Source organism: Antrostomus carolinensis, unplaced genomic scaffold (genome assembly GCF_000700745.2).
Source record: "Antrostomus carolinensis isolate BGI_N321 unplaced genomic scaffold, ASM70074v2 scaffold32613, whole genome shotgun sequence".
Taxonomy (NCBI): Eukaryota; Metazoa; Chordata; class Aves; order Caprimulgiformes; family Caprimulgidae; genus Antrostomus; species Antrostomus carolinensis.
The window spans coordinates 14997-42949 of record NW_010305167.1 but is presented as its reverse complement, the minus strand read 5'-3'; the positions used below and the strand labels follow the sequence as shown (position 1 = coordinate 42949).

Genomic DNA, 27953 nt, shown 5'->3' with positions numbered 1-27953 from the left:
CACTGGAACGGCCTGCCCAGAGAGGTGGTGGATTCACCATCCCTGGAGGTTTTTAAAAAGAGACTGGACGTGGCCCTTAGTGCCATGATATAGTAATTGGAGTTGGATCAGGGGTTGGACTTGATGATCTTGGAGGTCTTTTCCAACCCAATCTATTCTATGATTCTATGATAAACGGTGAGTGCTGGCGTCGCCTTTCTCGCGTGGCTGCCCAGCAGAAAGCAGAGCCATGGTGAGGCTGACCTGGGGAGGGTGGAGGATTTTCCTGCCGCAGAACCTGGGGTAGAGGCTGACGGCTTCTCCGTGGGGGTGTGTGAGGTGGTGGTGGGTCCTGACATGGGGTGAGGACTGGCGTGGCTGGTTCCCTGGGTGCACGAGCCAGCGGGCTGCGGGAGGTCGGGAACGGGGAATGAACCGCGGCTGTTTGTTGCTGCTGTGCTCAGGGAAACAGCCCTCTGCTTACATTCCTTGAAAGTTGACAGGGTCGCACCAGAGAATATACCTGACTTGGATGACCCGTTTCTCCTCCTGGAGTAAACACTCCTTCCTGGCCCAAATACCCAGTAACTGCTTACAGCAAAGAGACCAACTGCCTCCAGTGCTGTTGGTGCAGGGTGTTTGGTGGTGCACGGCTGAACCTGGTTAGGAACAGCGGGGCAAGTGTTCCTGTTGCTTTCCCTGACAGTTCTGCTCTGAGCTGTTGGGAATAGAAACTCTTAACAACATTAAAATGGTAGAAGTGTTTGTTCTTTTCTAACGGGCCTAAATGTTGAAATGTCTTGAAGGTAAAGTTTAGAGAAGTGCCTGAGGTCAAAAGCTGGCTTCTGAAAATATTCTGAAGAATCTTAGTCTAATGTACACATATATTTACCTATCTGTTTAATTTGAAGGAGTATACATTTGCCTCAGTGTCAGCACAGTATGTTTTATTTTTGTAAATTGTCACAAACAGTGAAATTGCTACAAATTGTAAATTGTGAAAAATGCTTTCACTGAACTATTACACAAACGCAGTTCTGTAAGTAAAGGTCTTGGCCATGGGGGCTGTGAGAGCACAAAAACAAGCACCTTCCCGCAGCACAAACCTGGCGCTGTTTGCAACAACCTGTGGAAATCAATGTTAAAATCTTTACAAAAATTACTTTGCTTAGATTAGGTTTTAATTTTCAATCTTCCTTATGTTCTCATAATTTTTTTACATGAGACCTCATGATTATCCCATGAAGATACGTTCACTACAGGCTATTTTCCCTCCCAGTTCAACTTGCAAAACAGTTACTGGGAAATCATGTGGAATCACCTGATTCACAGACGACTTTCAAAAGCATGTTCAGAGATGATTGAAAGAATATTTCCTGCTACTTAATCATCATATAAAACTTCCAGTGTTACTCTTGTAAAATAGTATAGGATATAAAAAAGGTAAATATGGCCATGTTTTTGTAAATGGAGGGCAGCAATAACTTCTTTAGGGTCTTCAGTGCCTCAATATAGCTGAACCGTACAAAACTGTGCACAAAGTGTCTTCTCAGCCTCTCCTGACTGAGGGTGAACTACTGTCTTAATTCTCATTAGAGAGATGTCCACAGTCAAATCATCTGCTTGACTTGAATCTTTGCATTGTGCCTGGTGTATTTTGCTTTTCAGAAACCACATCCTTATCACATCTGATTAGAGGGTGGCTGGTAGCTGGAGAAACGCTGCCATATTTTATTAATGTAGTATTTGACAGCTGTTAACTATTGAAACTGGAGATTGGTGTTTGCTTGACTAAAAGGTAGGCACCTGATACCAGTCACAGAGAACCCAATTAACCTCCAGGCTATATATATATATTAAATTAGCAAACTGGCAAGTAGACTGGGCTACTGGAAATTCAACTTTCCAAGTGGGTTGATTATTTTGCAAATGGTCTTTTGCTATTGTGTATGGGATTTATTCAACACAAAGAAAACACAGATCCAGGTTACTGCTCGTGGTTTCTTCTTGGAGATGATTAATGTTCATCTCTGCATTCTCACCACCCAATTGGTAATGGTTTGTGGTTTTTGTGGGGCACGTGCTTACACTGGTACCTTTTACGCCTGCTCCTCTCCCCATTAATTAGTGGGAGCAAATAACGCTCTTGGGATTGATTCTTTGTTGAGCATCTGTGCAGTAATTGATAGAGGATACTTTCCAGGGGGTATTCGGAGCTCAATTGTCTGCTGGTTAAAAGAATATTCATTATTAAAAGAGTGAAAAATCTGCTAAAGTGAACTTGAGCAGTTACAGGAAACTAAAGCAACTGTTGGATTTTATGGCAGCGTTGCCTGCCCTCAGTAAACTGCGTGATGTGATGTTGCCAGTATTTCTTCCCTCTGTGGCATTTTAACTATGCTAGCTGTGCTTCAGAGAAATTGTGGGGGTTTTGCTATTTAATGAACTGTGATGTTGTTCGTCTTTATCGAAAGACAGTCAACAGGACACCCTGTTGTGTTTATGTGACTTTATATAATGAAAAGTAAATTAATGAAATTCAGTAAGCCAATTTTTTATATGAGATAAAAACATTGCTTCAGTAGTATAAGCAGCTCCTTTAAAAACAAATATTTGAAAGTGTTTCTATGCTGAGATGTTCTGTTTCTTGGGAAGGTTTTTTGGTTGTTGATTTTTTTTAAATGAAGATGAATTTATGTACTTATTTGGTATGGTGAATTATTTATCTGATATTATTTGTACTTTTTTTTCTTTCAGGAAATCCATGACTTATTTAAAGATTATGAAATCAAGTATTGTTATGTGGACAGAAATAAAAGAACAGGTAAGAATTTAAAATCTTCCAGTGTCCTAAATTTCAATTCTGTGATGAAACTAGTGAGGAGCATCATCTGCCTTGTATGAAGTCAACAAATCTCTGCTGTCACATAGCTTGGTTGTCCCTCAGTGGCTTCTTTCGCTGCCACTGTTTGTCACCTTCTACTGAAGGTAGAAGGTCACCACAAAGGTCAGTTTGTCACCTCATAGTTTGTCGCCTTCTACTGAAGCCAGTGGAGAGTTGGAAACTCTACTCATGTCAGCCAGAAATAGGTTGGTCCACTGTGGCACCTCTCAGGTGCATTCCCTTAGTGATGTCTCTTTGGGACAAAGCTAACCTCAACTGACTGATTTCCTTTGAAAAACTGGTCCTGAGGCCTCTCTTGGGACAAACCACACGTGCCTGGGACACAACCAGAGGAAAATGTACCGAGCTCCAGATGAGTTTGTGTCAGGTAAAATAAGCCAGAAGCAATTTATCAAAGGAATACTTAAGTCTTTGAAGGAAATGTTCTGAATTAAATCCTGAATTATTTAAGTCTGATCTTCCATTCACAAATGAATTCTCTAAATAGGGGATTCGTGGATTTTTAGCACTTGGGAGGTACAGAAATAGACAAATATTTCTCTACATGTTCCTGTCCTTCCAGATCGCCCCAGATCCCGTAGCCTGGGCTATCTCCTGAGGCAACCTTGGTTTTCAGGACAAAATCTTCATGCGGTAGCTGTGATAGATTGATGTCAGGATTTTGTGAGGATAATGATGTTTCTTGACACGTGCCTCTAAGGAGCAAAAATTTGTGCTTTACTGTCCCATTATCTTGCAAATTTGATTTCTGAATATGAAATAAGGCCAGTTTGTGTGTCAGGTACTGTAGTCTGCTCTCTAACAACAGATGGAACTTCTGTGCTCAGTGTGGTGGGAAATATTTGAAAATACTTGGAAAGAGTAAGAGAAGGATGATTTTTTTCTTTTAATCTATGTGTTTTTATATATAACTAGTTTTTTACTGTGTGTAAAAAAACTTACTAGTTTTTATTAGTTTTTTTACATATGTGTGTCTGTGTATACGTAGATATATATAATAATTTGACTATACATGTGAATTTTTGTATGTTTTATTGCATGTTTCTGCAAATTTTCATGACTGAAAATGGGTAGTTTATTTTTTTCTTGACTTCTCATTTGGATAAATTAAATTACTTGATCTCCATATTCATGAAGGCTTTAAAACTGTGTTTGGAGGCCCTAATGTCACAGAATCTTAACATGTTACTATACAATCAGCAAAGTTCTGAAGCCTCTAATCTCTTCCTACTCATGTTCTTTATATTGCAGATTATTTTTGGTATTAGTAACTTTTGCTGTGCAAAAAGCCAGATTTCTGCTAATGGTTTTGACTGTGTCTGTGGGTGTTTAGTTGTATTTATTCTGTCTTGTCCAGGTAAGTACTTACACAACAGAACAGTCATCCACCCAAAAGATGGATCAACATACTGTAGTGCAAACTATTTCTGTAAGGACCTCAATTATTTTGTTTGTTTGTTTGCTTTTATTTTTTTATTAGATAGATTGAATGACTTTTTAGTTTAATGGACATAATAGGAATTTTGTAGAGCTCTGTTAGATGTTTCCAATTAGATCTTCTAAAATTCCCCTGAGTAAAACCAGTGTTTTCACTTGATTACATAAACTAATTGAAGATTGATGATAAACTCAGGGAAGTAGCCTTAAGCGACCTCAAAACATTGGGGGGAAAAAAGAATCATTTTTCTTGTAAAAAAGGTGACACTTCTTAAAAAATCACTTCATCCATATCTTCTGTGTAACTATTCTGAGAATACTAAATAGTATCCTGTTAAAGAAATATGTGAAGCTGTGTCAGAATACTGGAGAGTGAAATAATATAGATTACCCAGGCACATTTTAATCTGTTTTAGAACCAGATTGCAGATTTCCACACCATCTCATCTTTATCTGATGAATGATCCATCTCTTTGGTGGTGACAGGTTGTAAAACCCGCTGCAGAGGCGTTGTGTGTACGTTAGTACAAACAAATTGTTTACAGGATGCATAACAACATTAAATTTGACTGGAACAGCAAAACTGATATCTCAAATATTATGTGTATGACACCAGGATTATACTTGCTTCTTTTTGTTTGCTTTATAAACTGCTATGAGATAGACACAGACCAGAACTTGCTTTAAAACACCCTGTGGATGTTCAGGTTTTAATTACACATCCTCATTTAGACTGTTGTAACTAATGATTATTAACATGTAAAAGAAAAAGTTAACATTTTCTGGCTGGCTCCAAGAAGATGAACTGGTAAAGATTCTTTGTCCTTTGTCCACGGCTGCACAAAACTTCTGCTGGTAGTGGTGGGGAAGGAAGTGAAGTAGCTCTGGGATCAATATAAAGATGAGCAGCTCAGCAAAGTTAAAAGAGAATGAGAAACAGCCTGTCCTATCCACTGCCCTTTTCTTAAAGATTTGTGTGGTACTTGCTGATGAGATTTGGAGGTTTGAAGGCTGTTCTGGAAGAAAGACACTTGCTGAGTTTTCTGCAGGTGATCTTTCTCACCTTTTGCATTGAAGACGTGTCCCAGTGCCCAACCCTGTGTCCACGAGTGGCTGGCAATGCTGAGGGTATTTCTGCATGAAGAGTGAGACTTAGAATCCCAGACTGGTTTGGGTTGGAAGGGACCTTAAAGCTCATCCAGTTCCAACCCCCCTGCCATCAGCAGGGACACCTTCCACTAGACCAGGTTGCTCAAAGCCTCATCCAGCCTGGCCTTCAACACTTCCAGGGAGGAGCAGCCACAGCTTCCTTGGGCAACCTGTTCCAGAGTCTCACCACCCTCACACCAAAGAATTTCTTCCTCATATCTAATCTAAGCTTTCCCTTTCCCAGTTTAAAGGCATTTTCCCTTGTTTTGTCACTCCCTGCCCTTATAAAAAGTCCCTCCCCGCCCTTCCTGGAGCCCCTTCAGGTACTGGGAGGCCGCTAGAAGGTCTCCCTGGAGCCTTCTCTTCTCCAGGCTGAACAGCCCCAGCTCTCTCAGCCTGTCCTCACAGCAGAGCTGCTCCAGCCCTCTGGAGCAAATTTTGTTGTTTTGCAAGTAGTGAGGTTGTGTGTGTCTGTGTTTCACAGAATCACTCTTCGAGTTAATTACACATGATGTCCAGAAACTTTAAAATATACCTTACAGCACATCTCTCTGTTGTATCTTCTGGGTAAATCCCAAACTCTTTATTTTTCCTGTGACTTATACTTATGAATTTTTTTATTAGATAGATTTAATGACTTTTTAATTTAATGGACGTAATAGGAATTTTGTAGAGCTCTGTTAGATGTTTCCAATTAGATCTTCTAAAATTCTCCTGAGTAAAACCAATGTTTTGGATTTTGGGAGGCAGGGGAGAGGTACAGGAATTACCTCTGTAGCTGGAGAGAGAAGCTGTGGTCGGTGATGTAACCTGTTTTGGTTTCTTACAGCGTTCGTTACTCTGTTGAATGGAGATCAAGCTCAAAATGCAATTAGGAAATTTCACCAGTATTCTCTTCGGGGAAAAGAGATATCCGTGCAGCTCCAACCCACAGACGCTCTGCTCTGCGTTACCAACTTACCCGTGTCCTTGACGTTGGAGGAGTTTGAGGAACTTGTGCGTGCGTACGGCAACGTCGAGAGGTGTTTTTTGGTCTATAACGAAGCCACTGGCCATTCGAAGGGCTATGGCTTTGTGGAATACATGAAGAAGGACTCTGCTGCCAAGGCCAGACTGGAACTTCTAGGGAAACAGTTAGATGAGAGCACTCTCTTTGCACAGTGGATGGATGTCAACCAGCTGACGACAAATCTTATTCACTCCAAGTGCCTTTGTGTAGATAAATTTCAAAAAGACTCCGCTGATTCAAAAGAACTGATCCAAGCTTTCTCACTAAAGTATAAACCTATTTTCTGCCAGGTATGTTGAATTTGTGTGTTTTGGAAGATGATGGTCGTGATTTAAGTAGTTCTGTATTTGCATCTTCACTGCTTGTTGTCTTATCCTTTTAATTTTCATTTGATTAACGACTGGTTGTGCATCTGCATTGCGATATGTCATGTGGTACAGATGCTTTATTGCTCTGGGTTTGCAATGATTGGCTGATGTCATCTGGGAATTCTGCAGGAGACCATTCTCATGAAGTCCCAATAAAATATTTATAAGACATCCCCTCCTCATGTATTTTATGGCAAATAAATGTAGGAATAGTTTAGAGAGCTTTTAAAGTAAATGTTGCTGATGGTTTTATTGCTCAGTAAAGAAAACCAGAGTGTATTGAATACCACAAGTATATATATATATTGAATACCACAGTTTAGATGATGGAGAATATATGTATATATGAATATAATTAATATATTTAAGAAATCTCTGCAAATATCTCCTAACTGGAGAAGATGTAAACTTGGGATCTCATAATCACTGGGCTTGCCAGTGATAGAAGTGGTACCTCCTTTGGAAAGCTTGCAGGTACAGAAGAGGTAGATCCTTACCAGCCTTTGCAAGTGTAAAGGTTTCCTTCTCATCTTCATAGAATCATAGAATGGTTTGGGTTGGAAGGGATCTTAAAGCTCATCCAGTTCCAACCCCCCTGCCATCAGCAGGGACACCTTCCACTAGACCAGGTTGCTCAAAGCCTCATCCAACCTGGCCGAGAACACTTCCAGGGAGGAGCAGCCACAGCTTCTCTGGGCAACCTGTTCCAGTGTCTGACCACCCTCACAGTGAAGAACTTCTTCCTAATATCTAATCTAAACCTCCCCTCTTTCAGTTTAAACCCATTTCCCCTTGTTTTGTCATTAGTTGCCCTTATGAAAAGTCCCTCCCCAGCTTTCTTGTAGCCCCTTCAGGTACTGGGAGGCCACTAGAAGACCTCCCCGGAGCCTTCTCTTCTCCAGGCTGAACAGCCCCAACTCTCTCAGCCTGTCCTCACAGCAGAGCTGCTCCAGCCCTCGCATCATCCTGGTGGCCTCCTCTGGACTTGTTCTAACTGGTCCATGTCTTTCTTTTGTTGGGGGCTCCGAAACTGGACACATTTTCATGGCTTATGAGATACTAGAGCACAAATAAAACATTGCTCACGGAAGTGGTGCAGAAAGAAAGCTTGTTTTATAGTCACACAGTTGGGTATGATTTCAGTTGTTTGTTTTTTTTCTTAAGTATCTCAGAAGGCTGCCCAAGGATTATCTTCAGGGATAAGTAACCAGAGTTTTTCAGCATTGGAGACCAAAAGGTCCATCAGGCTGTCTAGTCCAACCACCTGCAGGCCATCACATTTTCCCTAGCGCTCTTTTCCAGCCCCAGTGATTCAGAGTTGAATAAAGTAAATCCTTATACTTGCTTGATCCAAATACACCAGGAAATGCCTAAATTGGAAGTGACTTTTTCCAGAAACTGCCTGTCCCTTTTTATTTTGCACTTGTGTCTGTTTTCTTAGTCGAATGTGCCTGGCTTCAGCTTCACCTCACTGATGACAAGATAGAGGAGCCTTTGCTCCCCACCATTTTCTTCCTGTAAGAAGGTATTAAATGCTGTAATCAAGTCACTTGTTCAGTCTTTATCTAATTAGCTGAAGAGATTGATCTTGTAAAGTCTCTTACTTCAGGGTGTTTTTCCAGCTGTCACATAATCCAGAGGCTGTTATCAGCTCCCCCAGCAATTTTTCAACATTCTTGAAAAATTCTGAAGTTCAAAGGATAACAGGCTGCTTTGATGATTTTCACTAACAGTATCCTACTGTGCACTTAAAAATTGACTTCTACCTTCCTTTTTAAATCGTAATGATACATGAGTCTCACCTGGTGTAGGTGAGGAGGGTCTGTGTATGCAGTAAAAGATACTAAATATATGTTTTTTTGTAGAATACAAGAATTAAACAGTGTGCTTTTGAATTAGAAAATAGGCACCCAGTCAAAAATATATCCAAGAAAATTCTCATTTTACCTATCACTTGTATAAACACGTTGTGTAATAGACTAATAGATTGTGGAAGTATGAGAATAGAAGAAAAATAGGTTTACTTATGATACCTTATGATTTATTCTGGGTGATTCTCAAGAGAATAAAGAAGTGATTTATTCTCAGTCATGCCTCATGTTTCCAGTGGGCATCCAACAGGTACTGACTGGTAGAGGAGGCTCTGCCTCGAGGGGTGGTGGGGAGAAGCAGCAGAGGTGCTGGTTTGCAGATATAATGGGTGGGTGATGGAGGTGAACCCCGTGGGCTAACAGGGTGGGCATCCCTCTGGAGAGGGAAGGGGTGAGGGTGGAGGTAGGTAAACAAGGAGTTCAGATTTGATAGATAAAAAAGGGAAGACATAAATAAAAATAAATGGATAAATTTATTTTAAATTTGTGGATAAATTCCCAGCACAATGGTCCTAATTAATTACGATTTTATGAGTGACTTGACCTAAAAATTAAGTACAAAGAAAAGAAAGGGAGGAAGACACAAGAAACCGTGGAAAAAGTGGGGTCTGATGTGATGGGTAGAGACATAAAAGAAAAACAGAGGATAGAGCAGCAGAAACCTGGGCAGGGAGGGAATTTCAATAGAGAATGACTAGGAGGAGCACTTTGCCTGGAAACAACAACTGGAGGAATGAATACATTGCAGAAAAACAATTAAATTCACACTCTTGATATTTTATATCTGCATGGCTACAGTCTCTCTCTTCCTTCCATTTCCTAGTCTTGGCCAGTCCAGTCTTCACTCCACTCCTGCACTCAGATAGTCCCTCCAAAAGGGTCACTGTGACCATTTTGTCTTGTGCTGCTTTCATGGCTTAGTCTTGCGGGTAACTGATGCCTTATTTCATCATGTAAAAATGATCTTTTACCTAAAATTCTTAGCTGAACTCATGAAACTCTGGTTTATTTCATATATTTTTCCCCAAAGTTACCATTTTTTGAAATCAGTTTGATTTCTCCTTTGTTGACAGTAGAAATGTTTTGTCAGGAAGAGCTGAAACCAGATACTTATACATGGAACTTACAAAAATGGCATTTCCTACCACTTACAGGAACATATTTTGTCCTTTGTTTCAACAAAGTGGACCAGAAAACCTCATTCCTTTCTTATATCACCTTTAAATTGTCCCTAGGTCTCCCCTGTTACCTAGATAGGGTCAGAGGGCTTTTCTTCAGTACCTTTTTACTTGGGTTGTTTAAGAATTCCTGCTCTGTTTGCAAGAAGCTGCACTTTCTACGTGTTAAGGGAGTTTTTAACTGTGCATGGAACTACAATATGTTCCATAGCTGCAAACCATGAGTACTTCAGGTCTTTCCCAGTGCAGCTAAACTGATGTCAAAATAAAACATAATGCTTCTCCGCATAGACAGACACACACACAAATATATACATAACATATACATATCTGTGTGAATTTATATATCAAAATATGGGTGTTCTCCAGAGCTCTTCCCAAAGGCTCTTTAACAGTGGTGTTAAAGATCTGACCACCTTCTTTTTCTTCAAAATCTTTTGAGATTTTATATTTCAGTTGTTAGTGGAAGTTTGTGGGACATAATAGTTGTTTTTATCCAGTGAAATCTAGAGATTTCCTCTCTTCCACATCAGAGCGAGTATCAGTATATCATTTCTGTTCATTTTGGGACTGGAGATTTTTGCCTAAGCTTTATTCCCTCCTGTCTCACCCCTTTTTTTTGTTTGATTTAAATCTGCTCATTCTACTATAAAACTCTGCAAACAAAGGACAGAGCATTGTTTGACACGTAAGCCTGTTTCCAGTCTGCTTGATTGATCAGTCTGGCATCTTCTCTTGGCATTAAATACAACCACAGACTTCATATTCTCCTAAAAGGGAGTATACATCAGTGGAATTTGCATTGTTACATGTTTCAACAACTATCATGTAGTCTGATGAATGACATTTTTATTATTGTAGGCTTAAAAACTGAACAGTAATGAGTTTATAATTCTTATCCTGCAAAATAAAAATAAAAATTATTGTAGCATACAGCTGTATTTGCAATTTCCTTCTCGTTCCTTCTTTATTCTGAAAAATATGTGGTAGTTTCATAACTCGGGTTCTCCATGAGATTAGATTGAAGTGAAGGTGGTAAATCAAGTAGATAGAGCATACATGCCAAATTTAATATGAAGTTATGATACTCAACTTATATCTAGGACGTTTGAGGAAGAAACATACTGATTTGGGTAGATGTTAACGTAGGATGTCAGTTCTTTGTGAGGTATTTTGCAAGGGATAGGTGAAAATACTGCAAGGCAGTTCCTGCGGTTCTGCATGTTGTTCAGTGTGGTGTGAACTGTTGTTTCAGTTTGCTCAGGATGAAGACAGTTGTATTGGTGACTTTGCGGTGGTTGAGTATGAAACTGCAGAGCAAGCTGAACAAGTCCAAGAAGTCACCGATGGCATCACCATCAAAGGAAAGAGAGTCCAGGTGTCGTACTGTGCTCCGGGAGCGCCGGGCAGAAGCACATTAGCAGCACTTATAGCAGCACAGAGGATGGTAAGATAATTGCAAATCAGTTTTCTGAATGATTTTGAGGCACCTCAAGCAGCCTGAGTTGAGTCAGAGGGATTCAGCTCCTTTGTGTTAGGAAAATGAGCCAAACTTTGGGAAGCTTTAGCCTTTTAAAAAATTATTATTATTATTTTTAACCTACTCATCCCAATCCAATCTCCTTCCTAGGAAAAGCGTGGCCATGTTCTACAAGGAGGAAGGGTAAAATATGGCCATAAGATACCTCAAATTTATACTTGGGTATCACAGAATATTAGGGATTGGAAGGGACCTCAAGAGATCATCTAGTCCAATCCTCCTGCCAGTATCTCTGGCATTTTAGCAAATTTAATTTTCAGCATGAGAAATTGTTCCAGTTCAGAACAAAAGTAACTGTTAGTGGAGTCATTTGACAAGCTAAAACTTGGTTTAAAACTGAGAGGCAAGAATTTGTCAATTTTAAGATAAATTTCAAGGTAGGAGAAATAGTTTAATTTCATGCTTGATATAGAAGAAAGCTTTTTACACCCACATGTCTTATCAAATTATTTCCTAGAAAATTGGATGTGATAAGCGCTACATGAAGCTGTCTCAAAAGTAGAAGCAGAACAGTCTCATTACTTCAGCTAGCTTTAGCCCACGTCTTTATAAAAGAGATGAGCGGAGCTCTTACAAGATAGCATGTGGTGTTCAAGTTCACAGTGCCTTTCATATCCTCCTTTATTGCTAACACTGTCTTGGTTTAAGGGGAAAAAAGGAGATGTGATGTTTTTGGGAGAATAAGGTGTTTCATAGAATCCCAGAGTGGTTTGGGTTGGAAAGGACCTTAAAGCTCATCCAGTCCCAACCCCCCTGCCAGCAGCAGGGACACCTTCCACTAGACCAGGTTGCTCAAAGCCTCATCCAACCTGGCCTTCAACACTTCCAGGGAGGAGCAGCCACAGCTTCTCTGGGCAACCTGTTCCTTATGCTGAAGGAGCATGGAAAGGAGTGGGAAACAGGGAAGGAAATATTTGGATTATTTTCCTCTGTAAAATGAAATATGTACCTTACCATCACACAAGTTTGAGGAATTTAAATGTTATTCTTTGTTTACTCTTGATTCTAACATTTTTGTATCTTTCTTAATTGGAGATGAGGAACAACAGGAAAGGCTTGCTTCCAGAACCAAATCCAGTGCAGATTATGAAAAGTTTTAATAATCCAGCAATGTTGCAAATGCTGCTGCAGCCCCAGTTGCGTGGACATGCTGTTAAACCTGGTAAGTGGTTTTAAAACAGAGTTCAAAAAAGAAACCCTGTTCTTATCATAGAATCATAGAATGGTTTGGGTTGGAAGGGACCTTAAAGCTCATCCAGTTCCAACCCCCCTGCCAGCAGCAGGGACACCTTCCACTAGACCAGGTTGCTCAAAGCCTCATCCAGCCTGGCCTTAAACACCTCCAGGGAGGGGGCATCTACAACTTCCCTGGGCAACCTGTTCCAGTGTTCTTGGTGACACAAGGCTTTCAGCAAAGGAGAGGCGCAGGAATGCTGTTTTAAAATCTGTGCAGACACTGTTTCACTGTGTTTGTGTAGACACTTTTATGTTTCATGAAAGCAAAAGCAAGAGGTGAATTGCAACGCTCTTGCGTTTGGGTAGAATTTAGTGTTACCTAAAAATGACCTCATCTTAACTCTGTGGTCTTTGAATGTTTATGTGAGAAATGGGTTTAAAATGAAATGTCTTTTGCAGACATCATTAAAACAGCAAGTTTAAATTTTATGCTAGATCTGAATTTGGCAGTCTGAATCTTTCTCCTCTTGATTCCAATGTAAATCATTATTCACTTGGATGCTAAGACAGCATTTCCTAACAGCATTATCCAAAGACATTTCTCTGTCTGCTCATTATGATGAATGTGAATAAACATATGAAAAATAAACTTAGCACATGTCAAATGGTGGAAGTATTAGGAACAGGAACAAGAACAGATAATTGGAAGTGTTAAGTTGGGGACAGCAAAGAGTTTGTGACAGTCTGTGGCCAGAAGATACACAGAAGTTGTGTGAAGTGACCACTTTAGTGAAGAAACACTTCAGCTAATGCTGACTTTTGAAAGCACTTCAGATAGTGCTCTGGGCTTGCAATCACCTGCAGGCGTTTCGGTGTCTTTGAGTGAAGTTCTCAGCTTCAGAGGAGCACACTGGGAGTACGCTGGATCTTTCATACGCTGTTAATTGCAGATCAAAGCTGGTTGTATTGAAAGTTTCATTATAGTGACCTTTAGTACACTGGAAAGTTTAATGGAAACCAAATCTAAAAAATACAGAATAACTTATAAAGATTTAGACTAGAATATATAGATCTAGAATAATCTTATAAAGATTTTTACTTGCCTAACTTATAAAACGCTGCAACTTTTTCTTGTGTTTCTAAAGCAGTTCTTGGAGCATCTGCAGGTTTAACTCACCTTATAAATTCAGCAGTTGGCCCACCTTTTTTGCAGTTGAATAAAGTTCACCAGGTATGTGACAAAATAACTGTTGTCAAAATAGGTATTTGTGGAGAGCTTAGCGTGAAATTATTCTCAGTTTTAAGAAATTAGAGCTAAAATCAAGTGTTCTTGCTCAAGCTGTCTTTAAGAAAAGCACTCTTATTATGAAGTGCCTATGGGTATGTAAGAGCAGACTGTGCTTACTATCCACAAGTGAGTTATTTTATCTTAACTGAGCTTTTGATTTGCTAACACTTGCCAATGTAGAGACAACTTGCCATTATTGGCAAAAAAAAATATCCTCTTTTAATTAGAGCTTGAGGAGCACAGAACATCCATTTCTTTTGGAGCTACTCATACACACTTCCTGTAGAGACTTGATTGTTTTATCTTATTCAAACTAACAAGCTTAGCATCATTATCTTAATTTTAAAGCTTGCAGGGACCAAAATGTGATATATGTGACATAAAAAATAGTGATTTGCAGATGTTATTTCTTAATTAAAAAAACCCAAACAAACAAAAAACCCCAAAACCAAACCAAACCCAAAGCTATAAGCTGTTTAAAGTGTGCTCAGAGTATCTGTAGTTCCAGATGGACACCAGAATTTCTGAAAGATAATTTGGGTGTGAGTTTGGGATAGAATATTTGGGATGAGTTTGCCCTAGAAATTGAGAATGTGCTAGAGCAGCACCCACAACCAGAACTCCTCCCTGCAGCAGTGCACTTGGCCAGCAGCCTGCCTGGCCTCCGCCTTGTTTTGAGATTCTGTCAGAGGTTTCTCTGGCTCTGCCAAGAGCAAAAATTTGCCTTTAATATTCATGGCAGGGATTTTCATAACTACCTACGAGGGGCTGGCATCAGTTGTTTTAATTTACCCTTTCTGATTTTTCAAAAATTCACATTTAAAAAATAAAATCCCCTTAAATATTAGTAGTTATTTCTACTGTTCTTTTGGCAAACACAGACTTATAGATCTTTAAAAAGACTGAATTAAAATGCAGAGATACTCCTTGTGCCAAGTATATTTACCTTTTTTTTTTCCTTCTAAAAGCTGGTAGGTGAATATATTCATTTTGCATAACTACTACTTAATTTTGCCCCATCAAATGAGTTGGTTTTGTCCTGTAAAATGAAAGAATACATCATTCTTTGCTTGTACTTCTTTTATTTAAATGACATTTTCAATTGGTTTATTTAGTTACTGCTGCTCTCTCTTCAGTCTTGGGGAGTCTTTGCTTCCTTGGAAGGCAATGGGAATGTTTTCTGCTCGCAGCTGGAGACGAGCATGTTTTACACAGTTTAGCAGTGTGATTGATGATGATCCAATATTTTTTGGCTGAAGAGTGCTGTGGTCAAACAACTTAGTGTTTTCTCTTTAGAGAGACTTAGAAGTCTTAATTCTCTTCCAGGGAGCTTCCCCTCATTTAATTAGCTCCAAACCTGGTCTAATAGCCTGAATTTTATTGACAGTGATTTGATTATCCCAGTTCCTTCTATTAGGCACATTGTTCTGTTATTCAGTGATTTATTTCAGAGTATTCTCTAAAGCCAGAGAACCAGGTCACTTTTTGTTGTCTGGAAATTCAGTATTGTCACAAGATAGAGGAACAGACAGTGTCTTGGCTTGACTCTCTCCCCACCTCCCCAGTCACACGCTGATTCAACTTCCTGTGTATCTTGGTTTTGCTTTTTTTATATTCAAGATTTTGTAAAGTAATATAATGAGAAAAAAAACAGTATTTTTAGGATGATTATGCCACAACACTATAAAATAATTGATAATAAAAGATTCAACAGAGGGGAATTTGAACAAATGGGTTATTAATTCAGTAGTCCTTCAGCTCTTGGAGGTAGCATGACTTTCAATTTCTTTCTTTTAATTTCTCTTTGATACAGTTATCATGTGCCAAAGCAACACATTTTAAACTTTCTCAGTGATGTGTTTTCCTGAGTCATCCAGCAGTTTATTAAATCTTTATTAACCCAGAAACTTTCTTTGAGGGTTCTAACCAACCTGATTTTCCACTCTGATATTTCTGAAGGTTTTGCAACTGAACTAATTCATTTTCTTTGTTGACTTAAACCAAGTTTAGAAGGAACAACCACTGGTATTGGTGACAATAAACAGCCCTGGATAATTTCTACTGGAAATCACCAAGACAATTAAAATAGCAGATGCATAACTAATCTAGATATGACCCTTTTTGTTTTATATTGCACATTTCTGAGTCCAGAAGACTATATTATAGTCATAGAGGGTTTTCCCTAGGGAAATTTGACCCTATCACACACAGATACAACCTAGGCTTGAAAATATTTGTGAGGTGTTTTGCAGGAGGCTGTGAAATCTGCAAAGCCATGCATCAGGAGAGCTGGCTTCTTTTTGGTTTCCATCTTCATTACCTGGTTTTGGTGATCTTTCCTATGTAGGAGATTTAAAAAAAAAATAAAATGAGGAGGACTGTACTTGTGATTTGACACAGTCAGTGTCCTTTATATCTATTCTTACACTGCAGTACAGGAAGGTTTACAGAGCAACCTATATTTTGCCTGGCAAATCATGCTCAGGAGCTGCTGCCAGAAAGATAGTTTGAAGTCTCTGTTCAGCTAGCATGAATCATAACATGGTTTTGTGATCCAGAGAGGATATAAGTTTTCTTTTAAGCCACTGTGCTAGCTAGAGCACCTAATGCTGAATATACTAGTAGCAGAGTCTGAACGTGGTGCCCCAGAGTTGTTAATGAAGTGGCTCAATTCTGGTGGCAAATGGATCCAGAATTTTTAAATGAAAAATATTAATATTTTACAGACTCAGAAATCTGTAGGCACTGAGATTTGTCAGCTTTTGAATGCTTCTGGAATAGAATTTCATGTAGATGGTTGCCACTAAAAAAGGAGGGAAAAACATATCTGGATATTCCTCTTTGAAGATAAAGATACCCTTTGGTAACTGTAGAGCAAGGGATGAGAGTCCCTGCTGGTTACAGCCGAGTCCTGTAAACTGTGGAGATACTTGGCAGAGATTATGTATCAGAATTACAATGCAAATGTTAGCAAAAAAAGGAGTCCTTATCCGTAGGGCTCGTAATCCTCTGAAGTCCTCGTGTCTCATCTTTCTTATTGGCACGGTAGGTAACTCCCCTATCCAGTCTGACTGCAGAGGCTTCAAACACATTTAGCTTTCCCTGTTGGCTTATGCACAAGGGCTGCAATGGAGTCTGGATTGTATTTAGAGTATACTCTTGATCCTTTGAAAGCGTACTGGTGGCTGTGAGGTGAAAAAAAAAAAGGGCTAGGTGGAAGAGAGGTTAAAAGAACTTGAAATAACTTTCTATGAATGAAGCAAAAATTTAGTTTTATGAAAGAAATCTTTTCCTTTGCTGTATTAACCAATTTAAATTTCTTTAAGCAGTATCATCTGAAATAGTTTCAAGAATGTACTGCTTTCCATGACTGTCAACTAACATTTCTTTTCTTAATTTCAGAGTTCAATTCTGGGGAGTACATCTAACTTACTGCTGCAGAGCCCTGCGCACCTACCACTGCCACAGCAGCAGCTGATGAAGATTGAGAACATTCAGGCTAATAGTGTAAGGTCATCACTTCAGCTGGCTTTGGATATTCTTATAACTGCTAAAACAAATAATTTGTTCTTTTAAATCTAATATAATTTAACAGTTTAGTGTATTGAATGTGAAAGTTATAAGAAATAGCTACAGACAGATGACTTTAATCATTGACACAGTTTTCTATTCTTCCTTACAGAAACCTGGTTTGCTGGGAGAACCTCCCACAATGCTGCTTCAGACAGTACTGGGAATAGGGGTAATGCCATCAGTGAGCTCAGGCATGGGAACCCGTGGAGAAGCACTTAAGTGTAAATGACATTTGATTTCCTACCCAATCAGTAGAAATGCTCTGCTTGAAATGATGCACCCTGTAACAAAAGCAATAACATCTTTGAACCTTAGCACTGCACAGTAAGGCAGGCAGAGAGCTGGACAATAATGCACGTTATATAGCTGTATAGTTAAGCAAGGTAACAAGTTATATAGCTATAAAACCAACTGTAACCTGCTGGTTTAAGCAGGAAACAAACTCGAAATACCTTGCTTTGTCACCTGGCTTCTCTCATCTGTCAGGGAAGAAAGAATACACTGCAGCATTGGTTAAGTATTTGCAGGTTGTTAAATATTCTGCTTGCTCAGTTACTCCCGTTTTTAGTACACTTGGAATGTGGTTTTATTTAGGACCAAAATTTGGAGGGGGGGGGGTTGTTTCAAAGCAGATTAATTTGAGTAGCTGAAGAGGCACCAAAAATAGGGGTTTTTATGTTCATTTAATTAAGCAATAGAGCTTTAACAACCAGTCTGTGACGGATGTCAATTTTGAATGCAAATTTCTGTGCCAGTGATGTCCTTAGTTTTTATGAGGAAAGATCAGTTACTGCTTAGTGCATGGTTTTTTTTTGTTTCCTCCACTGAGAGCCTTGTATTCTGCAGTTCTGGATGTGCTCTGAGTAATGGTAGTCACCAGGAGCAAGGAAAAGCTTGGGCTTGGTGGGGAAGAAACCTATTGTGAATGTCTAGATTTTAATTTTGGATAATACTTTCTATCTCTTTTGTTTGTAAAAAGAATTTTACTAATGCCACTTGAGGTGGGGTTTTTCCTGTCTATTCAATACAGGATCTTCTAGGATGTTGTTCACAGGTCTTTTGAAAGTTTCAGGAAACATTAAATAACTTATTATCGTAATGAATGTTTAGAAAAGTCAGAGTTTTCTTCTATTGTATTAGATTTAAATAGAGTTGTTTACTCATGGGATGGTAAAAGAATAAAAACTATCATCAGAATCCAGTGTTCTGGGCCAGCTGTAAAATAGATCTCTCAATGTTTTTCTCATCACTTAGTAAAAAACCACAAACAAAATGAACTGATAAATCTTGTCTAACAGCAAAGTTTCTCCATTTATGGTTGACTGCAACATCTAATCTGACTCCAATTCAAACAGCAGCAGCAGCAGCAGCAGCAGGGATGGGCATGTTGCCATTCTTTCCCAATCAGCACATTGTTGGACAAGCTATACCAGGGCAAAATAACGCTCCAGATAAACAATCGACGGCCGAAGCGGTTGTCTCGGGATCACAGCCTTATCATCAGACCTTAACAAATCTTCCTGCTGGAGCTTTGCGGGCTGGACATGCCAAACAACACAATCAACTAAAAAGTACTGATACGAGTTTGGGGGTAAGGAACATGGACTACACATATTTTATTTTCTTTTTTCCTTGTGAGTGGATTTTCTCCTTTTTTATTTTAACATGCTTAAGAGTTAACTGCAACTGCTTATTGTAGCTCTTCACTATAAAATTTGCTAGATCATAGGATCATTTGTGAGACATTTTTTAAGGTCATTTCAGTTATGAATAATAGGGAGAGAACAATAATGCTCTTTGGTGGTCTAAATGAATTAACAAAGGAAGCTTTTTACAGTGCTGGAGGGTTTCTTTTTCCATGTGTTTGCCTCATAGTATTTGATGATGAAATTATCTCAAGGGCAATGTCCCTTTTCAAGACTGAAAATTGAACTTGTGGTTGAATTTCATGACTAATCAGAAACAATTCTGGTGGTATGTAGGGCCTTTGGTTTTCCAGGTGGGAGGGATGTGTGTATGTGTATATATATATATATGTGTGTGTGTGTATGTAAATTTTCTGCTTTTAATTTGTACCTTCTTTAACCATAGCTGACATATTCTTAGTCTGTATCAGTTTTTATATTTATTCCTTTGAAGGTGGGGGGTGGGAGGGTGATGAGATGACGTTGAAGTTGAACCAGAAGGGTCTAATTTTTTCAGAAGTTTTTTTGTGTCATTTACAGAATTTACTTTTTTTAATAATATACATAAATACTTTGATATTTAGGTGGAAACATTCTTAATTCAGGTCAGATCTGTATTTTCCTTGCATACTTTCTGAAGCATCTGAAATTATTAGATTATATGTTAGATTTTTACTTCAGAAAGTACACTTTCCATTTTTAAACTATTTTTTTACTGTGATGAAGTGGAATTTTACTGATGTATATATGGATAAAATACATAGAGTGTATCTGTAAACATCTATAAAACCAGTGTTTTATTTCCACATTTCATTTAGTTAAAAGGAAATGGAATTAAACCATTGGAAGTCCAGATAACTGATTTATTTCTACGAATATTCTTTATCAGGAAAAGTTATTTTTTTAAATCCTGGTGGATATTTTAATTGTTTCCTTTTCTGCATCAGCAGACAGGAGGCACAGTTTGCAAAAATCACTTCCTTGACAAGACAAGGAAGATGTGTTGTAACAGCAGATTGCAGACAGTGTCATCTCTCCACTCCAGGGCTCCTTTGTCCTTTAGGTGCCTGTGACTCTGGGTGACAAGAGTTGTTTTTGTCTTGGCCATGTACTTAATGCTCACTCCCTGCATCTGGAGTCGTTACAGTGATTATTATTCCTTTACCTGAATGTAAAAGCTTTTATTTTGTTTGTTTGGTTTTTAAAAATATCCTTTAGTAACTTATAGTCGAAAGAGAAACATTCCTACAAAATTATTTGAAAAAAAAATTAAAAATTAGAGACAATGTGTCCAGCCAGTTGTCCCCAGTATTTATTTTCAAAGTTTTCCTGTTACATTTCACAGGGCTAAGCTTTTTTTCGAAATCCTGCTGGGTCACTTACCTTATTTTGGATGAATATTGTGTAAATATAACACACACTGACCCGTCCCTTTGTTTTTCAGACTCCCTTGAAAAAACAGACTTCGCTGCTAGGAGAACCACCAAAAGAAATCCGTCTTAGTACCAACCCCTACTTGAATTTGGCAAGTGTGTTGCCTGGTATATGTCTTCCAGGTTAGCAAACAATCAGTGGTTTTAGTTGCAATTTTCCTTGACCAGAGTGTGGCAAATTGTTGTTCTGTTTGGCAAGTAATTCCAGTTACCACAGCATTTCTCTTTAATGAAATATTGTAGTCTGTCTTAAAATTGCAATGATGTAACCTGTTCTTAATGTTTTAGAATCATAGACTGGTTTGGGTTGGAAGGGACCTTAAAGCTCATCCAGTTCCAACCCCCCTGCCAGCAGCAGGGACACCTTCCACTAGACCAGGTTGCTCAAAGCCTCATCCAACCTGGCCGAGAACACTTCCAGGGAGGGGGCATCCACAACTTCCTTGGGCAACCTGTTCCAGTGTCTGACCACCCTCACAGTGAAGAACTTCTTCCTAATATCTAATCTAAACCTCCCCTCTTTCAGTTTAAACCCATTTCCCTGTGTTTTGTCATTAGTTGCCCTTATGAAAAGTCCTTCCCCAGCTTTCCTGTAGCCCCTTCAGGTACTGGGAGGCCGCTATAAGATCTCCCTGGAGCCTTCTCTTCTCCAGGCTGAACAGCCCCAACTCTAATTGGGAAGGATAAATTTTCAGAGTTATACAGGCTCACTAATGTAGACAAACTTCTAGAAAGCCTTTCAGTTATTAGTAGAGTAGCACTGATTAATTTTGAGCACAGCCTAAGCTGAAGTAGGAAATTCCTGTTGTAATCTCAGAACATTGCTAAACATGAGTGTAACCTAATTTATGCAGTTTATACAAACCCTGTATTCTTTGTGTTATGAACAGCAATTGCCAGCAAAGCCTCTAGTCCTCCACAGCAGACCGGGCTTCCCAACAACATCGTGGATGCTGCTGTGTCTCAGGGAACTACATCACAACATGCAATGGAAAATTATTTTAATTACTCTCAGCAGCATGGGGAATACACACAGGTACGTTGATTTGCGGCCCTTTCTTTTAAAACCTGGTTTGACCCTCAGAGCTCTGGTAGCAGGATTTTTGGCAGAGATCTGCTCAGAGGTTCCCCTCCCTGAGTTTCTCATTATTTTTTCTCTGTGTATTCTTAATACATTTCTTGGTGCACATGTGGTCTGATAGCCCTGGATGCAGTTGGAACAGTGTTGCCCAACATCATGAACCACTCTTCAGTGGTTCCTAGGCTTCCTGACAAGCAAAGCCCACCCATTTCTTCAGATTGAAGGTCCTTGAAGGTTCTCTTCACTGATAGTTTATCTCTTTCAGTGCACAGACTAGATTAAGCCCAACAGACGCCTAATGCCAGTGGAAAAAAGCCTCAATACTTTCCCTGCAGCAGTACCAGAACCATTGAAAGATTACTTCTTCAGAATTCACTGTAGTCAGCTAAAAAATTACTTCTCATCACATCTAGCTTGGCTTTTGTCTGTCTTCAAAACCATGAAGTTTTTTATCTTTCCCTTCCCAAGAAGTTTTAAAGTTTTCTCAAACTTTGGCTAAATCCCAGAGAAGAGTGTGTTCTGTCTACCAGAAGTTCCTGTATCGTTTGGGGAATTTTTGCAGTCTGCCAGCTGGTTTTGCTGCATGGGATTTCGTCACATTTTGCCCCATTTGGTGATCAGAGCATGACCTTTAAGGTGGAGGGCTGTGCCTCGTCTGGAGAGTGTTGCACTACTGAGAGCAAGTACTGGGTTTCCCAGGCATTGGGACACTGTGAAATAACATTTCCATGTTTTCATTAGCCATCACTAGTCTGTGTAGCAATTTAATTGTATACAAATCAAATACTGGACTGTAGTGCCATCAGGTAATCTGTGTAAAAATCTTGGGTCTGCGCTGAGACACCCACCCTGGCTCTGCTGTAGGTCTCCTCCAGCCCTGTCCCCATCACCTCCTCCCCAGAGTCTCCTGATCTCTTTTCCTGAGGCAGGGAGACAGAAACAAGCTGTGCTCTGCTCTCCTAGGCTGCTTGGCAAGGAAATCTGTGTTGCTGCAGAACTCCTGGGGTAGAGCAGGGCTGCTGTGGGAGTTGGTTGGGTCTGGAGGACTGAGAGCAGGCGCATGGGTGGGCACGGGGCCTGTGTTGTGTTAGGAGGGTCTGAGCAGGGCCAAGAGGGATGAAGGGGACGGGGTCACTGCACGGCGGTGGCTGCAGCAGGGAGCTTTGCCAGGGGTCAGACCCATCTGCTAGTCAGGTCAGATCTGGTGGCAGCTGTGGGCTAGAGAAGCCAGAGAGATGTCCTGTGGGCTGTTGTGCTGGGTGTTTCCTGTAAGTACTGACATAGTCTTGAATATTGCTTTGAATCTTGAATATTGGCTTTAAATTCATTTTGATATCTCCTGGAGGCAGTTCCTAACCCCAAATCCTTCAAATACTGTCCAAAAAAATGAGTAGTACTGTAGTATTAGCATTGCTAGTATTACCTTCAGTAATATGAGGGACTCAAATGATGTCACTTGGGTGCAGAGATGATGCCACATGTCATCATTCAGCTGTATTTGTACTGCCTGTTCCTTCCATGTAGCAGAGATGACATCGTACTTGTGTCCACTGCCAAGATGCTGGTGCCTTGTGTATCTTCTAAGCACTTAACGTAGTTTTAAATGTTTGGTTGGAGCTTTATCACTGGTGTTAAACATGTTGTGATGCTTCTTGGAGAGCTTTGCCTTTTCTTCATTCTCATGTCCAGTAAGGCTGTTCAGAATTGTTTTCATTTAAAGTCATCTTAGTAGACAGCTAATGGGAAGAGGTTTTTTCCTCCTTTATAGGAGGCTGCTCAGCAGTGGTATCAGCATTATGCTCAGGCATATAACTCTACCCAGGCAAGAGTCGAGGAATTTGAAAATGAAGCCTCTGAGGTGAGAAATAATTTCATTTTCTTCCATTGGCTGTTACTTCCATCAGCTGTAAAGGTGCTTTTGGAGTCTGGATCCCTGCTTTGTTCATTGATAGTGGCTGCTGCGGTCGGTACTGCAGGAGTAAGGGGCTGGAGAGCACGGGACGGGCAGCACTGCATGGTCACCTTCTGCAGAGCATCCCTGCACAGTTACTCTCCAGGATTCATACTCATGCTTTTGATTAGATCTGGCATAAATATTCCTCTCTCTTAAATCTCACAATCTGAAGTTACCTGTAAAGTTCAGGAGTGTATTAAAATACTCCTCCTGAGAAACAGCCATACTGTTATTTCCCAGTGAGTCCACTGAAGGATTGTTTCTTGCCCAGGCCATTATATCGCCCGAGGTTTCTGTGACCAGCGAGGAGCACACTTTCTTTTTTTTAAGGAATTCTGTAAAGTAAACCATCCCCCAAATCATAGAATCATGGAATGGTTTGGGGTTGGAAGGGATCTTAAAGCTCATCCAGTTCCAACCCCCCTGCCAGCAGCAGGGACACCTTCCACTAGACCAGGTTGCTCAAAGCCTCATCCAACCTGGCCGAGAACACTTCCAGGGAGGAGCAGCCACAGCTTCTCTGGCCAACCTGGGACACTGTCTCACCACCCTCACAGTGAAGAACTTCTTCCTAATATCTAATCTAAACCTCCCCTCTGCCACTTTCAAGCCATCACCCCTTGCTCTGTCACTCCCTGCCCTTGTCCAAAGTCCCTCCCCAGCCTTCCTGGAGCCCCTTCAGGTACTGGGGGCCACTATAAGATCTCCCCGGAGCCTTCTCTTCTCCAGGCTGCACAGCCCCAACTCTCTCAGCCTGTCCTCACAGCAGAGCTGCTCCAGCCCTCGCATCATCCTCGTGGCCTCCTCTGGACTCATTCTAACAGGTCCATGTCTTTCTTGTGTTGAGGGCTCCAGAACTGGACACATATCCTACATTTTGCTGAAGGAATCGCTGCATGCCTGAGCTGCTGGGAATTGTACACTCCTTTGTGCAACTGAGCCTGACTCAGTTTCAGATCTGCCGAGTGCTCATTATTATAGCAAGTAAAAATGAATTATTAAACCTATTTTCTTTCCACTTCTGGTTGATCACGGATCCCGTTCTGCGTTTAGGAATCTACAGGTGGATCTTACCCAGACTACCGTACCTGCTTGCAGGTCATGCCTGCGCTTTACAGTGGAGCCCAGGGATCACACCAGCCAGGCAGCTTGCAGCTTCCTCCACAAAACCCAGTAAAGAAGGTGAGAGGAGGGACCCAGCTGAGTGGTTGCAGAGGCAGCTGCTGGTGGAATCGCTTCTTATTTGTCTTATGCTGCCACCGAGTGGACTTTGGACCCACAACAAGCCAAGGCAGAGCTTTTCCACTGCATCCACGCTCCTCGGCATCCTGAGTTGCTCAGGATCACACACAGTTCCTGGGGGATGTGATAAATCAAAGCAGCGGTTGGGCAGGGTGTTAGCAGCACCAGACCCCCTCAGAGCCCTCCAGCACCCTGGAGATCAGTGCTCCTCACTGCCCACAAACCACCAAAACCCACAAGCAAAGAAAGGCTGGATGTTTATGAACAAACCTCTTGGAAGGATGGTGTCTGTGAGGGTGAGTGTGCAACAGTGCCTTGAAGTGGGCAGATAGAGTAGGAGGTGAACAAAGGAGGAGGAGGTGGTTTGCACTGGTTTTAGATGGGTTTTTGCCTGACTTGCAGATGTTTTTCAGCGAGTATCATGTGGATACAACCTCTGAAGCAGAGTTAGCAAGTCACAGCAGCGTCCAGGTGCCACTCTGTAGTACTGGTAACTGGATCCTGGGTGGAAAAACCATTTTAAAATGGCTTTCGTTTGAAATCTGTAACAGATGTCAGGTGCAGCCTACTTCAGCCAGACTCCCTGAGCAAAGCTTCCTTTGGCTGTTGGACCCAGCAGACAGTTTCATCCATAAAAGATGCAGGAGGGATAGGGAGATGCTATGGAGGCTGTGAGGAGCAGCTTCAAGGAGGCTGGAGCCTGGACTAACAGGAGGCTGGTTTAACACAGGCCAAGACAGTGGGGATAAAAGCTTTGTTCTGAGCACAGGTCTTCTCATTGCCCAAATCTTTACAAGTCCTGAGGAGCTGATACTCCACGCTGTAGGTAAATCACATTTCTTCAGTTTTTACTGATGGGAGAGAACTTCAAAGCCAGATTGTCATCTGTTTTGGAGTGGCTGCAGGGAAGCGTAACAAGCTGCTGCCTGTGTGAGTCCAGCCCCAGCCATGCAGCCATGGGAGCGGTGATGATAATCCCTTGGAGCGCTGCTGGAGGGAGGCCGAGCTTCTCTCCAGCCTCCAGCACAGCTCATGGTGTCCAGGCACGCTGAGAGGAGCCACAGCTGAAGGCAGCAGTGGGATCTGGGAGAGCTTAGGGGCCCAGCGTCCCGCACGGCTCTCCTCCATCGCGGGGTTAAATCCCTTTGCTGCGCAGAGGTTAGTAGCTGGATTCAGCACGTGGTGTTCTGGCATTTGGAAACTCACATCTCAGACGTGGTGTGAGATTCCCATTTTTTGGAGGGGATTTAGAAGGAACACACAACTGTAGCAGTTTGTGACTCCTGGATAGGAGAAAAGGCCTGGCTGGAGCTGGCTTTGATGTGTCTTGGGGTAAAGGTGGCCAAGGCCTGAACACCTTTCCCTGGGTGGTGAAATCTCTAGCTCTGTGCAGATGTTCCTAACAGCTCTGATATGACTGGAAATGAATCCCAGAATTGTAGTGGATTGGAAAAGCCCTTTAAGATCATCGAGTCCAACCATGAACCCAACATTGACAAGTCCCCGACTAACCCATGTCCCTCAGCACTGTGTCTACACGACTCTTCAATCCCTCCAGGGATGGGGACTCCACCACTGCCCTGGGCAACCCCTTCCAATGCCTCAGAACCCTTTCAGCAAAGAAATTCTTCCTCACAGCCCATCTCAACTGCCCTGGCCACAACTGGAGCCCATTTCCTCTTGGCCTGTCCCTTGGGCCTTGGTTGAACAGACCCCCCTCCCTCCTCTCTCCACCCTCCTCCAAGGGACTTGCACAGAGCCACAAGGTCTCCCCTCAGCCTCCTTTTCTCCAGGCTCAACACCCCCAGTTCCCTCAGCCACAAGGGAACTCAGCACACTTGTGCTCCAGACCCTTCCCCAGCTGAAATGAGTGAAATTGTGACAAGAGCAGGGGACACTGTGGGGACTGAGCTGTGAACACCTCCTCTCAGTTTATTTCCAGTCTAAAGCTTGTCTGTGGAGGTGATGTTGAGCAGCTTGCTTGAAAGTTTGTCTTAATGCCAGACACCATAAAAGGCAGGAGGAGAGCGGTCGCTCCCTTGGCGTTGACTGAACCGAAGCACAGTTTGCCCCTGCAGTGAGGTGCTGTTCCCATTCCTGGAATCGAGAGATAAATCTCAGCTCAGAGGGCACAGACTGGTCCCCAGGAGGTTCTGTATCAGTTAGGAGTGTGTGTGCTCATGTGTGTGCTCTTGCTTTAACCCTGCAACCTGTTTTACTCCTGCTTGTGTGAGCTGCGTTTCCGAGGTGCAGAAGGAGCACGGTCAGAGGTTTGTATGAAGCCCACAGTGGTGATGCTGCACTCTGCCACGCCAGCCAGGACGCGGTGGAAGGTCACAGGACACGTGCGACATCCCCACGGCTGTTAGAAGTGCAGGAGAGAGGAGAGGGGAGAAACTTCAGTGTCTTTCCTCAAGCAGATTCCTGTCTCTGATAAAGACAAGTGCACGCTGCAGTGACATTGGATTTAGCAGAGGGTGGTTTGTGTTGTGAACGTGAATTAGCGAGGGCTGCTTCCGAGAACTGCTGGGAGGTGTCGGGCTCAGGATGTTTGGCCAGCACAGCTGTTCTTTAGATTAAGGAATGAGTGTCCTGGTTTGTGAAACACGTTAAGGTTTCTAAAATATTCACTCCAACATGGACCAAAACCCCAAATCTTCTAATCTAGGAGCCAGATTTAACCCAGGAGATGAGGTGGGGTGGAGCAGGATGTAGCGAGATCAGGTTCAGGTGGTTGTTACAGGGCAGATGCTTCATTCTTTTAGAACAAGGTGAGTGTTTAAGTTGTTGGTAATGAAATTCATGACATGGTTGAGGAAAGAGAGAAGTGATCGGATTCATTGATGAGGGGGTCGGGCTCTAACGGGTACGTACAGCTTCTGGTGCTGTGGGTGCATGGACTGTGCTCTGATGGATCCCAAAGGGGTTGAGCCTGAGCCTCACATACCCCAAGGAGCCCTTGGCAGAGGGGCAGGGTTAGGTCACCTGTGCCCTTACAGAAACCCGACTCTGGGACACTCAGGACTCTCTGTGTATCAAAGTGAGGAGTTTTAGTTGAAGTTTTGATGAAAAAAACCCATTCCTG

General features: G+C 41.5%; 1 protein-coding gene across 1 annotated transcript in view; it reads left to right on the top strand.

The window, feature by feature from the left end:
• The first annotated feature begins 2761 nt into the window (after window positions 1-2761).
• Window positions 2762-27953, top strand: part of RAVER2 (ribonucleoprotein, PTB binding 2) — a 26033-nt gene continuing 841 nt past the window's right edge. The window contains exons 1-10 of the mRNA XM_029084204.1: window positions 2762-2800; window positions 6296-6769; window positions 11152-11343; window positions 12472-12598; window positions 13758-13843; window positions 17303-17407; window positions 17583-17694; window positions 18835-19064; window positions 20603-20714; window positions 21482-21627. Coding sequence (XP_028940037.1) covers window positions 2762-2800; window positions 6296-6769; window positions 11152-11343; window positions 12472-12598; window positions 13758-13843; window positions 17303-17407; window positions 17583-17694; window positions 18835-19064; window positions 20603-20714; window positions 21482-21627 — 1623 coding nt within the window. The remainder of the gene's footprint in view (window positions 2801-6295; window positions 6770-11151; window positions 11344-12471; window positions 12599-13757; window positions 13844-17302; window positions 17408-17582; window positions 17695-18834; window positions 19065-20602; window positions 20715-21481; window positions 21628-27953) is intronic.